The sequence below is a fragment of the Ischnura elegans genome, chromosome 4 (genome assembly GCF_921293095.1).
Source record: "Ischnura elegans chromosome 4, ioIscEleg1.1, whole genome shotgun sequence".
Taxonomy (NCBI): Eukaryota; Metazoa; Arthropoda; class Insecta; order Odonata; family Coenagrionidae; genus Ischnura; species Ischnura elegans.
In genome coordinates this window covers 7,314,778-7,326,909 of record NC_060249.1, presented here as the reverse complement: position 1 = coordinate 7,326,909, position 12,132 = coordinate 7,314,778, and the positions used below count along the sequence as shown (strand labels likewise).

At 41.0% G+C, this 12,132-nt stretch overlaps 1 protein-coding gene across 1 annotated transcript in view; it reads right to left on the bottom strand.

The window, feature by feature from the left end:
* LOC124157123 overlaps positions 1-10,608 on the bottom strand; it is a gene marked incomplete at its 5' end in the record, with an annotated part of 137,085 nt that extends 126,477 nt beyond the window's left edge. Inside the window, one exon of the mRNA XM_046531628.1 lies at positions 10,365-10,608. Within this exon, the coding sequence (XP_046387584.1) occupies positions 10,365-10,608 (244 nt within the window). The remainder of the gene's footprint in view (positions 1-10,364) is intronic.
* Between the last annotated feature and the right edge of the window lie 1,524 nt (positions 10,609-12,132).

Sequence of the window (12,132 nt, the reverse complement as noted above, 5' to 3'; positions counted from 1 at the left end):
TTTTGAGGATGTATTTAAGCTGCGTATCACACATTGTGGATTAAAGATAGGTAGTTTACTTCGAATGGACGATTTTGGTGCTCTAGTGCCTTGTCACTCGTTCTGTTTGGCCAATGTTAACCGCTGAAAATTTCAGTGAAAAATAAGAGGTTTTACTTTTCTGCAAGTAACGTACTACGTATCTTATCGCGTAAAAAAGTAAGATATTTTTATCACCATCCGATATTCTGAATTTCTTGCATGCATCACTGGCAATTTAGATGTTTACTTATCCAATTTGTTTTTCTGCTTGCACTACCTTAGCTCTTTAATGAATGAGTTATTCGACCTCTAATATTAAACGTATATTTTTTTAATTTCTGTTGATAATTGGTCCTCATAAGACAGCATTGATGTCTTGGTAACGCTTCAGTATTGATTGATATCTTCTTCTGATAATTAAATTGTCATTATTGATCGAGGCGTGTGAAATTTATAAATGTAACCTTGACACAAAAATAAGCCATTTAGTAATTGCAAATAATTTCGCTCACACTAAGTGAATCAACCCGGAAGTTTCCATGGATATTTCTCACGCCACGCCATACTAAGTCACAGGCTCACACAGGGCTGATATCAGAAAAAGTAGGCCAAAATTGATTATTTCACTTTAAATTTTCGTAAAAACGACTGTGTTTTATCATTATAGAATCATCAGTGAACACATTGCTGTAATAATTTTACATCTAAGTCATTTTTTTAGAGCAGAAAACGTCTATGAAGTTAGTATAAAAATTAAGTCAAAAGTCATTCCTTATCTTTTTTTGAAAATTGACTAAATAATTTTATGGAGTAGCGTTTAGAAGTAAAATGCCTAAATGAAAATCATGACATGATAAAAAGCATTTTAATTACTTTTTATTACACAATTTAAGTGTCCTATGTTCACGTATTTTTAACATAATGGAGAGGGAAACAATTTTTTTCAATTTGCTACGCAAATGTTTTACACCACATTATATAGCAAAGTATAAATATTTAATTCTCAAAATAAAAATCCTGCCTCAACCTGCTATCCCACTTTTCCACTCAAGTCATGTGCGTGAGTCACCCTATGCGAATTATTTGCGGAATAATTCATTGTTTGCTCCCCAAGTAATGAAATATAACAAGTAATTCGAAATATTTAATGAAAAGTATTGATATTAATATTATTTTAGTTATTATGAGAAAAATTTTACTTGTTAAAGTCAATCCTTGTTTATAAATGTTATGCTTTATTTAAAATATCACCTTGAAAATATTTAGTACAATTAAATGAGACTCGGAAACTCATCGAAAGGACCCGTCCGCCAAGAGCGGGAGTCGTTCACGGCAGCGAGGGAGGCAAGGACCTCGGGGTCGTCAACATGCGAAATCCTTGCAGAGACTTATCATCATCATCAGCAGTAGCAATCGAGGAAGAGGGAAAGATGACCAAGATGATAGAAAAGAAGAAGATATCGGCAATAACTGTAGAGACGTGGAATGCGAGGACGACGATAGGAGCGTGGAAAATATCAAACGTGAAATGGAAAAGGGAGGATGGATATGTCAGGATTAAGTGAAGTGGAAGGATAGTCCTAGAATCCTCCAGAAAAATGGATACTTAAGGAGGGCGAAAGAATACTGGAGAAATTCAAGATGTGGGTATGGTGAAGGATTGAGAAGGTGAAGTGGACGGAAAGGAGGAGGAACGACGAAGTGCTGGGCATGGTGGGTGAGGAGAGTCAGATTCTAGATGAGATACGGAGGAGAGGGAAGGTATAGATCCAGCGAGTACTTAGCGGGTGGTGGTGGTTGAAGAAAGTGTCAAAACCTCGAACAAAATATATGAAATAGGTAAAGAAAAATTTGAAAGAGAAGAAATGCGCAGGTGCGAATAGGTTGACTGATAGGAGTATTGAGTGGAGAGCTGCGTCAAACAAATCTTAGGATTGTAGACCAGTGATGATGATTGTTAAAAATAGGAGGAAGACGATAGAATTTTTAGATAGACGAATGGGAGTAGGCCTTACTGTGAATTAAAGAGGGGAGTAAATGAGAGGCTGCCAGAATGATTCTTAACCCTTAACCAGTGACGTGCAATTCTTGTTACACTACCAGTAACGTGCGGTCTCGGAGACCGCAATTAATTGAAAATTGTTAAAAGTGTTACATCGCGATTTTTATTGTTTTGTTTAATTTTTGTTTAAATGCTTCACTATTCTATAATTTATATTAAAATTTTTATGCTCCTAATACAAACCAATTTGACAGCAAAAATAGTTATTTGAAGCAAGATCAAAAAACTGATGCCAAGAACATTTGAGTAATAATTATCATATTTATGTATCAATATTTCGCCAGATTTAAAAATAAGACCTTAAATGTTAAACTTGAAAGACTAAGTAGTAATTAGCCATGAAATTTATCCCGCTTATTCCTTTTCTCGATGCATTCTGCAGGCGATTAAAATTACAATTTTTCACAAAACCACACACAGGCTTTTTGCATTGGAAAAATTAGAAAGCGGTTTTCCGTGTTTTTGTACGGAGGAAAAAGTCTACATTTTGCCCGCATCTCAAATCTTTCAACTTCTTCAGCCTCTTCCTACGGTAGATGGAGAATTTGCACAGTAATTTATTCTACCTGTCTCGGGAGTCTTCCATTTGACATTATCCTTCCCATTTGGAGTCTAACGAGATCTCCACCATTGATTTAATACAATTAAGTATTCCATGGAAACATATTAATCGGTAGAATACTTTAATAATAATGGCTCATTGCAAAATAAAAAAATAAAACCTATTTATTCGGCTCATTCGTGTGGATTTTGTCTGCGCCGCAAAGAATTCGAACCCTTGCTATGTTATTAGGTGTCTTTCCACGACGGGTGACGCGGTAATTTATCCGCGGACTACCGCGATGGATGGATGCGGCGGTGTGAGAGTCCGTGAGTCCGCGACGTCCGCGGTCGAAACCCCAAATTGGTCGCCAAGTGAATCGGAGCCGCTGCTACGGTAGTTCCGCCCTCCGCCGCCCACCCTCATTAATCCCGATGGCGCCACCGCCGTCCGCACGCCGAGTGACCGAGTTTGCAGCCATCGTTTGCACCGCACGTGTCCCGCGTCGCTCCGCACCCAACGGCGAAAACGAACGGCGCCGCGGTGCTTAGAGGAGGAACAGGGGCGGCGCGGCGGGTGAGGCGAGAGTGAGTGGCCAATGTCCTCATTCCACGGCTGTAATTGGTTGCTAATCCGGGGAGAGTGCTTTTGTTGGAATCTTTCCTGAATTTAAACCTTTCTATTGAAATTCTATAGCTTACTAAATAGCTACTAAAATGATCGCGGTCTGGCAAAGGAAGCTCTCAATGAGTGCGGAAAGCACTCTAAAACAAAAGAATAACTGCATAAATAATAATTCTGTGTTTGGTTTACGTAAATCATGAACATTAAAAGACATTAAAGTGAAAGTTTGAGCTATCCGTGTTTTCCGATTATTCGTGCCGTCTCTCCCCCACCATTATTAGCCCTGATAATCGTGTGCTCTATTTCATATCTCCACGTAGGTTTGAGGCTCTCGATCAGCTGTAGATTCGTAGAATACCTTTCTTTCTTGCATTGCTATCTTGGATGGGCCTAACAATTAGTTCCATGAGCCTCGGTCTCTGTCTTACTCTGATAGATACAGAAGAATGATGACAATCAAATGGAGAAATGAGGACGTCTTCTTTCAAACTCTCTCTTGAACGCAGTTCATTAAAGGCAGGCATGTGGCTGCTCTTAGTAAAACTACGAAATAGGAGATTAAAATTTACTTCATTCATTCCACCTTAATACTCACGTAATAGTAATTAAAAATCGACTTCTTCTTTTCGATGTCTGAGTCAGGCACGGAAAACCCGCAGTTTTTCTCCCTCGATTGCAACTATGTCATGTCAAAAATTCTTTGCGCATAACTTCCTCCTTCTTGTCTTTGTACCAAGTACCTTCTCTTGCACTCAAACGATAGACTCGATTTTTTATTTCTAATACGAAGTCTCCAACTTTTACGTTGAAGAAGAGATAGATAATCGCACTGGTTGGAATTCGTCGTTCGAATTTCGTCTATTGTAATAGGATTCTATCAAAAAGGAAATTTTCTCGTACACGGGTATTAGCAGCACAGCAGATGGGTGCCCCCTGCATTGTACGCACTCCAACTTTGAGAGCTGCAGATTGATATAGTTGAACATTTAAGCCCATTTACTCCAACGTTTGATCACCTTTGGACGTTTAACTACGTCTTTCAGTGCTACTTTGTAGTGATGAACTGTTCTTTGGCTCCACCCCGGGTGAGAGAATTTGATTCTGCCATATTTTCGGGTAGTGACCCACCCACAAAGCAATTTTAACGAGTGATGTGAGGGATGGTTAACGAGTCGCTACCCTTAGCGTCGGCAGCATTGAATTCACTTACCCGAGATGACTTCATTGCTGAAAATCACCGCGAAAGCGTGAAATTGTAATGTTTTTTTTCTTAACTCTTCCCTTTTAACGCTGAGCGACCGGTAAGGTTTGTTGTGCAGTGCCAATTTCGTGACGTTTAATTCTTGGTGGGATTCTCACAAAACCAATTACATCGTGTAATCAAGTCCCTTTCACTTTTCATGTCACTGGGAAATCACCTGGGTGCTGCGATGGACTAATTTTGCTCCGGCGAAAAATGAATGAGATCAATTCGCCTCCTGCGGCGCATACACGCGCCTGCAACGCACACACGGGAACTTTGAAATTACTTTTGCGTCAATATCAGGAGTTGGATATGCTCGCGGCTGTTTGATTAGCGACGAAATAACGGTAATTAGTGCCCAAGACATTCACAATTACTCTGGTGATAATAGGCTTCTTAATCAGATGACGTTACAGTGCATGGTTAAACTGCAATGTGTGAATCCAATGCAAAGGACATAATGTGAACGCCTATCAGCAAACTAACCTCATTTAGTTCTAAATTGCAATTTCTGCTGCTTTGTTGTTGTATTAGGTATTTTTATACAGTATGCTCTTTCGCAATAGATTTTTAATTCTCATTTCTCCTCGTTAGCAATACTGATATTAAGAGAATCAAAATCTATTCTAGATTAAAAAAATAAGAAATGGGGTCATTCATTCAGATCCAAAATCGAATATATTAAGTAAAGGAATTTGGCGGATAGAAGAAAAAGATAAGTTTGCAAAACTCTTCCTAAAACAGCCATCTTCTCAGATGTTTATGCTATGAAAAGGCAAATGATGTGATCCAGTAGTTTTCAGGAGGTGGGGACGTCAATTGAGTTTAGGAGTCATCGATCGGAAAAAAAATTCCAGAGATGGAAGTGATGGCTCACGAGAGATTCAACCGCAGCAAGAAACGTGACGAGTCCCATTCACGAGGAGGTCGAAGTGCAGTTATAACGCTGAGACGCGAGACATGAGTTTGTGATGTCATTAACCTACCGTTAAAAGCGTCAAGGCCCACAATTTTTCGCGGCGAGTTTCTCGGGAATATGGTTTCGGATCGGAAAACGGACAGTTTTGGGCATTTTAAATTTTTCCATCTCTCTCTCACACAATCAAAGGTACGTGTACACTCTACAGTGTTTAGCTAGATTTGCTCTGACGAGAGCAGTCTACCAGAAAAGTCTACAAACATTTCCGATAGCACTCTGGCTAGTTCGACTCTCAGATCTAGTGGTGGAGCTGTTCTCACGATAAAACGGCAGTGTGTGTCACGGTTTCCACCGCGACGTCTGTGCCTAGCTGATCAGCTGACGGAAAATTTTCTGTTCCGTGGCATTTCCGCGATTTTTAGAGCGAACACGAAAACAGGTTTTGGCGTTCTACTCATAGATCTTTCATAAAAGATGGATGGACTCATAGATCTATATAAAAGATCTATGGTTCTACTCCCCTCACCCCTCCCCTCCTCTTCCACCACTCCTCCCCTCCTGGGATCTCTCCCGACCATACGACGTGCGCATACGAGCGGTCTCTTGCTCTCTAGCCACCGACTCAGCAGGTCCTCTCCGCTACGCCTCCCGATACACCCGTCTAGGGTTCTTTTTCGGGCCAAGAGTTTCTTTTCTCTCGTAAGATGTGCTCCACCATGTGGCAGTAGTGAGGGTTCTCTTCCTCTCCCAAGTATGTGGTGCCAGCAGCAGAATTTTCTTTGTGAAATGACTGGAGTCATATTTTATTTATATTTTTTTATCGTACAAAGTGTAGTAAGTTAATGTTGTCGGAGAGTGTGACCCATATGTGTGATATGCTAGAGGAAACTACCTGAATGAAGGCTAAATTTTGAATGGTGAAAATTTTTGTTAATCTCAGAATGAATGTGAAGTATCATTAAATCTTTGTGGAAATTAATCTTGTGTCTGTTCAAATCCATCTTGCCAAAAGAGACTGTGACGTACATTCACTTGGTGGAGCATCCTATGCATGCACCTGACGCCCTATAAAAAAAATCTATCTTTCAACCGAGGTTTTGGGGAACCACACCCATCTCTAACATTGGTGGTGCGTTTATTGGGGATGAGTAACGCCTGGGCAACAGACCGTTTAAGGTGTAACTCGTGTTTCCTACAATGTGGGAAGTGAACAGAAAGGTAGAAAGTCTCGCTAGGCTGCTCTCGCTCTACATCTACATAATACCCTGCGAGCCACCTCTAGGGTGTTTGGCAGGGGGTGATCAATCACCAGCATGCAGCATGCAATTGGACTTCAACATACACACCACACAGTAAAAAAAAAGTCACGCATGCTAACAAATTACACTACTAGGTATATGCTGATAGAAATAATAATAAAATTAAGAAACATGCATTAAGTTTTAAAGAGGTTAGTTGGCTACACCACAAGTCATGCAATCTATTTATGAGTTCTATCGCTGCCGTTTTAATCTCTTATTGATCGTGGAAAAAATGACATTCAGAATCTGTCTGTTCTACAATCTATCTCTCTTATTTTATTTATATGATCTGATCTTCCGTAGTATGTTGGCGTCCGTAAGGTATGGTTAACTTCGTCAGAAAAGACACTGCTTTTGAATTTATCTAAAAGGTTTAGTCTATTTTTCAACCTACGGTCCGACAGAGATTCCCATCCGAGTTTAGCTAAGAGGTCAATTACACTAATAAGACTATCGTAACGACCTTTCACATACCTGGCAGCTCTTCTTTGCACGCGTTCTAACTCTGCTATTAAGCCTTTTTCATGAGGGTCCCAAACACTGGCAGCGTATTCCAAATGTGGTCTAACGAGGGAAAAGTAGCTAATTTCTCTCACTTTGTCGTCGCACTCTCCTAATATTCTTTAAACAAAACCCATTTTACGATTAGCTGGACCGGTTATTTCTCGAATATGTTTTTTCCACGATAGATCATTATTGAGTCTAACTCCTAGATATTTCACGGATTCAACAGTCCCTAATTGGATACGAAGGTTACCAGGTGGAGTATCGTCTCTCGCGAGAGGAATTCCATCCTTTCTGAAAGAAATGAATAAAAAGGGGGATAACTGGCCTAAGATTCAAAGTTATGCAGAAGAATGATGTGGTGTTTTCCATGAGTATCAGTTGAATTAAATGCTCTCGAATTGCTCTCACCACGCGAGTTGCCTGATTACGGTAGACGTTTCGACCAGCGAATCCCTGGCCTTCATCAGGAATCTATCTCGTCGAAACGTCTGTAGTATCTGAGAATTTCACCCGGTGGCATACCCGAGAGAATTTCATTCAGTTACCCTTAACTTTGGAGTACCACGAGTAAGGAATTTCGGGATGGGCACAAAAAAGCAAACCCATTGAATGAGATGGTAGAAAATGGAGGAGAGAGAATGTCTTCAATAGCAGTCTCGCGACAGCACTCTCACGAGAGAAAATTCGTGTCAGTGTGTACAGTCTCTAGACAAGTAAGTCCCACTAAGTAGAGGTGCCCTAAAAATCCCTCAAAAGAGAGTCTCGACAGAGTAAAGTCTCTCACCAATGTGCACATTCTCTAGATTAAGTCTCGCTAGAGCAGTCGAACAATAGCGAGATTTTGCTCTACAATCTACACGTAACAGAATCGGGCAGCGAGCTTATTGCGATGAAATTTAGGAAATGCTTTTAGGGGAATAATTAAAACAAATTGGCATCAGCAGAGGCAGATGATAGCGAGTCTTAAGGTTTGAATAGCGCGCCGTGAAACGTAATATGCGAGGAATCCAGCGGGAGTATGGCAAACTTTGGAAATATATATCTATTTTGGGGCATGCTGGTAAATTTATTTGCAGCCTCCCTCCTCGAGTACACGCACGGCTTCCCACAGAACGCGTTTAATTGGAAACGTGAAGCCTCCTTCGTCGTCGTGCTAACGACTGCTCGGGGCTTTCTATAAGTCCTCTCGGTGCACCAGAGAACCTGTGTCGTGAGGACGACCTCCCGTTATCTTTCCCTTAACGATTTCATTTCGGAGGACTTTGCTTCGTCCCCGACGCAACCGCGGCGCCAATGCCATTTGAAATTTTTGTTCCGATTCAATTAAGCCGCTACACCGCCATCAGCGTCTCCATGGCACGGAAGCGAATAAAGTCGGGGGAATCAGCGACAATTTAAAAAATAGAAAAGTGCCCACGAAACGGGAGAAGTTGAGATTTCCCTGGAAAGAAAATGTTCTGTCGTCTTTAAGGAAGGAACACCGGTTAAATCTCTACCACCATGATTTCGACGACAGCAATGAAAACAGTATGACTTGGATGATAACATACTAATATCAGCAGAATAATTAAACTATTTTAGCTTTTGCGAGCCATTGATTATAAATAAACCTCTTTTTATGGTGTTATCTGCGTATTTTTGCATCACATCCACTCACATTTCCCATCGCGTTCTGAAAGATTTTTGAGTATAACGGTTATGTAACATGGAAAGTATGAGGGAATAATGGACAAAGTGAAGTACTTACTTCAACCGCATTTTTACATACACAGCAACTGAGATACTTAGAGAAAACATTTAAATTATAACTTGGGTGCCAGAGAAAATTTGGAAGTAAAAACATTCGGAATTGATTTAGTAAAATGTTTAGCTTCTTCCATAAATGGACGCACTCCCTTTCGGCACATGTAACTCAGGCCTCAAGTAAAATCAAAATGTCCTTTACAACGGCCGAAAAATATATTCAAGGTCAATACTCAGAATTAAGTGCTCAAATAGAAAGGGCATAAGCGTGATGTGTGGGAACTGCCAGTTTCATCACTTTATCTTGACAGTGATGCACTAAACGTTTCCAATATTTTGTAATTTTTGGGTGAACTTCTGCAATCATTCCGAGACACTGTTCATTTTAGCGTTGAGGTTGAGGGAAAAAAGACTTAAAACTAATTTTTTCCCCAGTTTTACAGCATTTTTTTGTGTAGCCTCAATATCAATAATTAAGATATCATATGATAGCGGCAAAAATTGGTGATGCGAATATAATGAGCGATTGAAATAGTGTTTATTTCTGCTCTGGAAATACCATCAGAACAAAAGGAAAGGTTTTGCGTCATCATTATCTCCTCATAAATAATTAAATGTCATGTGAAACAAATTATTCAATGTCAGTCACACAAAAAACTATAAATTTCAAGGTTTTAAAGAAATCATAACCAAAACTAATGGAATGAAATCTTTTGGTAACAACAAAAAACATATTCAAAATTAGATGCACAAAAATATATAACTTCTAATATTTTGAAGAAACCGTTAACGGTACTGGTGACAGTGGCCTTCTTGGGATTGAGAACGCTTGTCCTAACTCCCAACCATCAGTCGTTACGCTCCTTATGATCACTCTTGGATTGAGGACGTAGCCAGGTCGATGTGTCGGGGGAGGCACTACGTGGGGTTAGTGTGGTGGAAACCCTCTCATGAGAAATGTAAACATATTTCTCTCTAGAAATCTCATTTTATGTTCTTTTAGCACTAAAAATTCCACAATTGATGGGTCACCGAGAACCTGTTTCGTCAAAAAATATTAGGCGATAAAATGAAATTTGCATAGTAAGCTTTTTTAGAAATCTAATCAGTATAAACAATGACTTTTACTAAAAGGACAAACTTAAAATTGACTCATAACATTAGCTTTGCTTCCTAGTATTTGTGGAGCAGAATGAATTTGTTTTATAGGTTAAAAGTTTTATGCTAAAATTGATTGATTCTGGGGGGTGGGGGGGCGTGCCCCCTACTGGCGTCCCCAAGGCCTATTTGATTGAGGGCAACTACTTCGGCCTTCCCCTTGGTCACACCTCCTATCCCCTCCTTCGAACATTCACGTCGCAGGGACTTCGACTCATTATTATAGAGATGAAAGTGCGACTCACTGTCAGGGTCCGAGTCCGCGTCGTCCGCGTCGTCTCCCGCGGAGTGCCCGTCCTCTTCGTCGATGACCCTCTGGTGCTGGGCCGAGGGGGCGGAGGCGGCCGCGTTGGAGGCGGAGGAGGCTGCGGCGGGGGGCGGGGAGGAGGCCCACGGCGCCCCCAACGTGGTGGTGGTGGCGGAAGGGGTGGGTGAGGAGTAGGAGTAGGGGTTGGAGGAGGAGGAGGAGGGGTAGGTGGGGGGCGGGGGCGGCGGGGGTGGAGGCGGAGGGAAGGTGCCCCCGGGGGCAGCCGAAGCGGCCGACGAAGCGGCCTCGCGGAGGAGGAGCAGCACTAGCAGCAGGCACCGCGTCACCGCCACGCTGGCTGGCATCGCCCCGCCGCCACCGCCCTCTGCACGACAAAAGAACAATGCATTATGATTAGAGGTGCGTGAAAATCGGAAAATGTGATGTAGAAGCGATGTGCGCAAATAAATGCGACATACATGCGATGACTGGACTTTTATGATATTTTTACGCAAATTTGCCTTTTCGACGGCAAAATTCGTACATTTTGTGCCGAGCGAAGTTTAAATGCTAACCGCCGACACTCACCGCATGTGAGCGACTGGCCAGCTGCTAGCTGGCTGGGACTCTATGTGGCCGCGAACTACAAGTGGGCGCGGGCAAGCTATCCCTCCGCCACTATATGTCTTATTCCTTAATTTATTATTGTTCCACAACATAATTATTTAAACTATTCCTTATTTTGTCACATAACTATGTTTCACTATATTTTATCGTCATCTACCTCATTATAAAAATAAAAAATAGACGCTACAAGATACGATAAACTGTTATTGAAAGTGCGATAAAATAAAAATGAAAGTGCGAATTTCAGGTATCTCTAATTATGATATCAGAATACGATACTAACCCCAGCGGTTGTGTAGAATCAAGTTTGAAGAACTTCGAAGTAACGTCAATGAAGTGAAATAAATTGTAGCCCACCAGTTTATTTCAAGGTACGACTCGACTCAGCGGCGTCATCCTCGTTTACAAAGAGTTAAATCATCAAAGGTATTTTCTAAACGCCGTTTTACACGGGTCACGTATTTGCAGAATCTGACGTGTGTACGAAGGCGCAATCAAAATTGCGTCTTGTAAAGCTAGAGTATATGCGAGAATGCGTGGACGTGAAATTGCAAAATAGCCCCTGTTCTAATTTCGTTCATGCATTCGCGCAATTCCACGCCATTTTATAAATTAATGCAGTTCTAACCTGCGCAATTCCGTGCCCCGTGTAAAACGGCCTTTATATATTATCCAGGTTAGGGAGGAGTAAGAAAGTAGGTGGAAGGGAATTCTTATAGGATGTAATGTGATATTGAATAAGAATAAAAAAAAACATATTTTGCTATGCTGATATAAGGTTCAGAGATGTGCATACTTAGCAAGAAAGGTAGGAATAATTGATAGCATTCGAAAATAAGGTTTTATGTAAGATTTGTGAACTTATTTATGAACACTTACGAACAAAGGAGGTGGAGAAGAAAGTTCAATAAAGAGATCAGAGGGTTCTACAGGAGTATCGATATTATTGTTGAAATTAGGGGCAGAAGAAAAAGACGGTTTGGCCATGTGCTGAGAAAAGAAGGCGAAGGCCAGTCGGATGAAGGATATTCTAGAAGCAAACACAGATAGATGAACCAGAGAGGATGATCAAGGGACCAAATGAAATCTGCTGTGGAGAAGGTTGGAGATTCAGAGCAGAAAGAAATGGAGGGAATTTT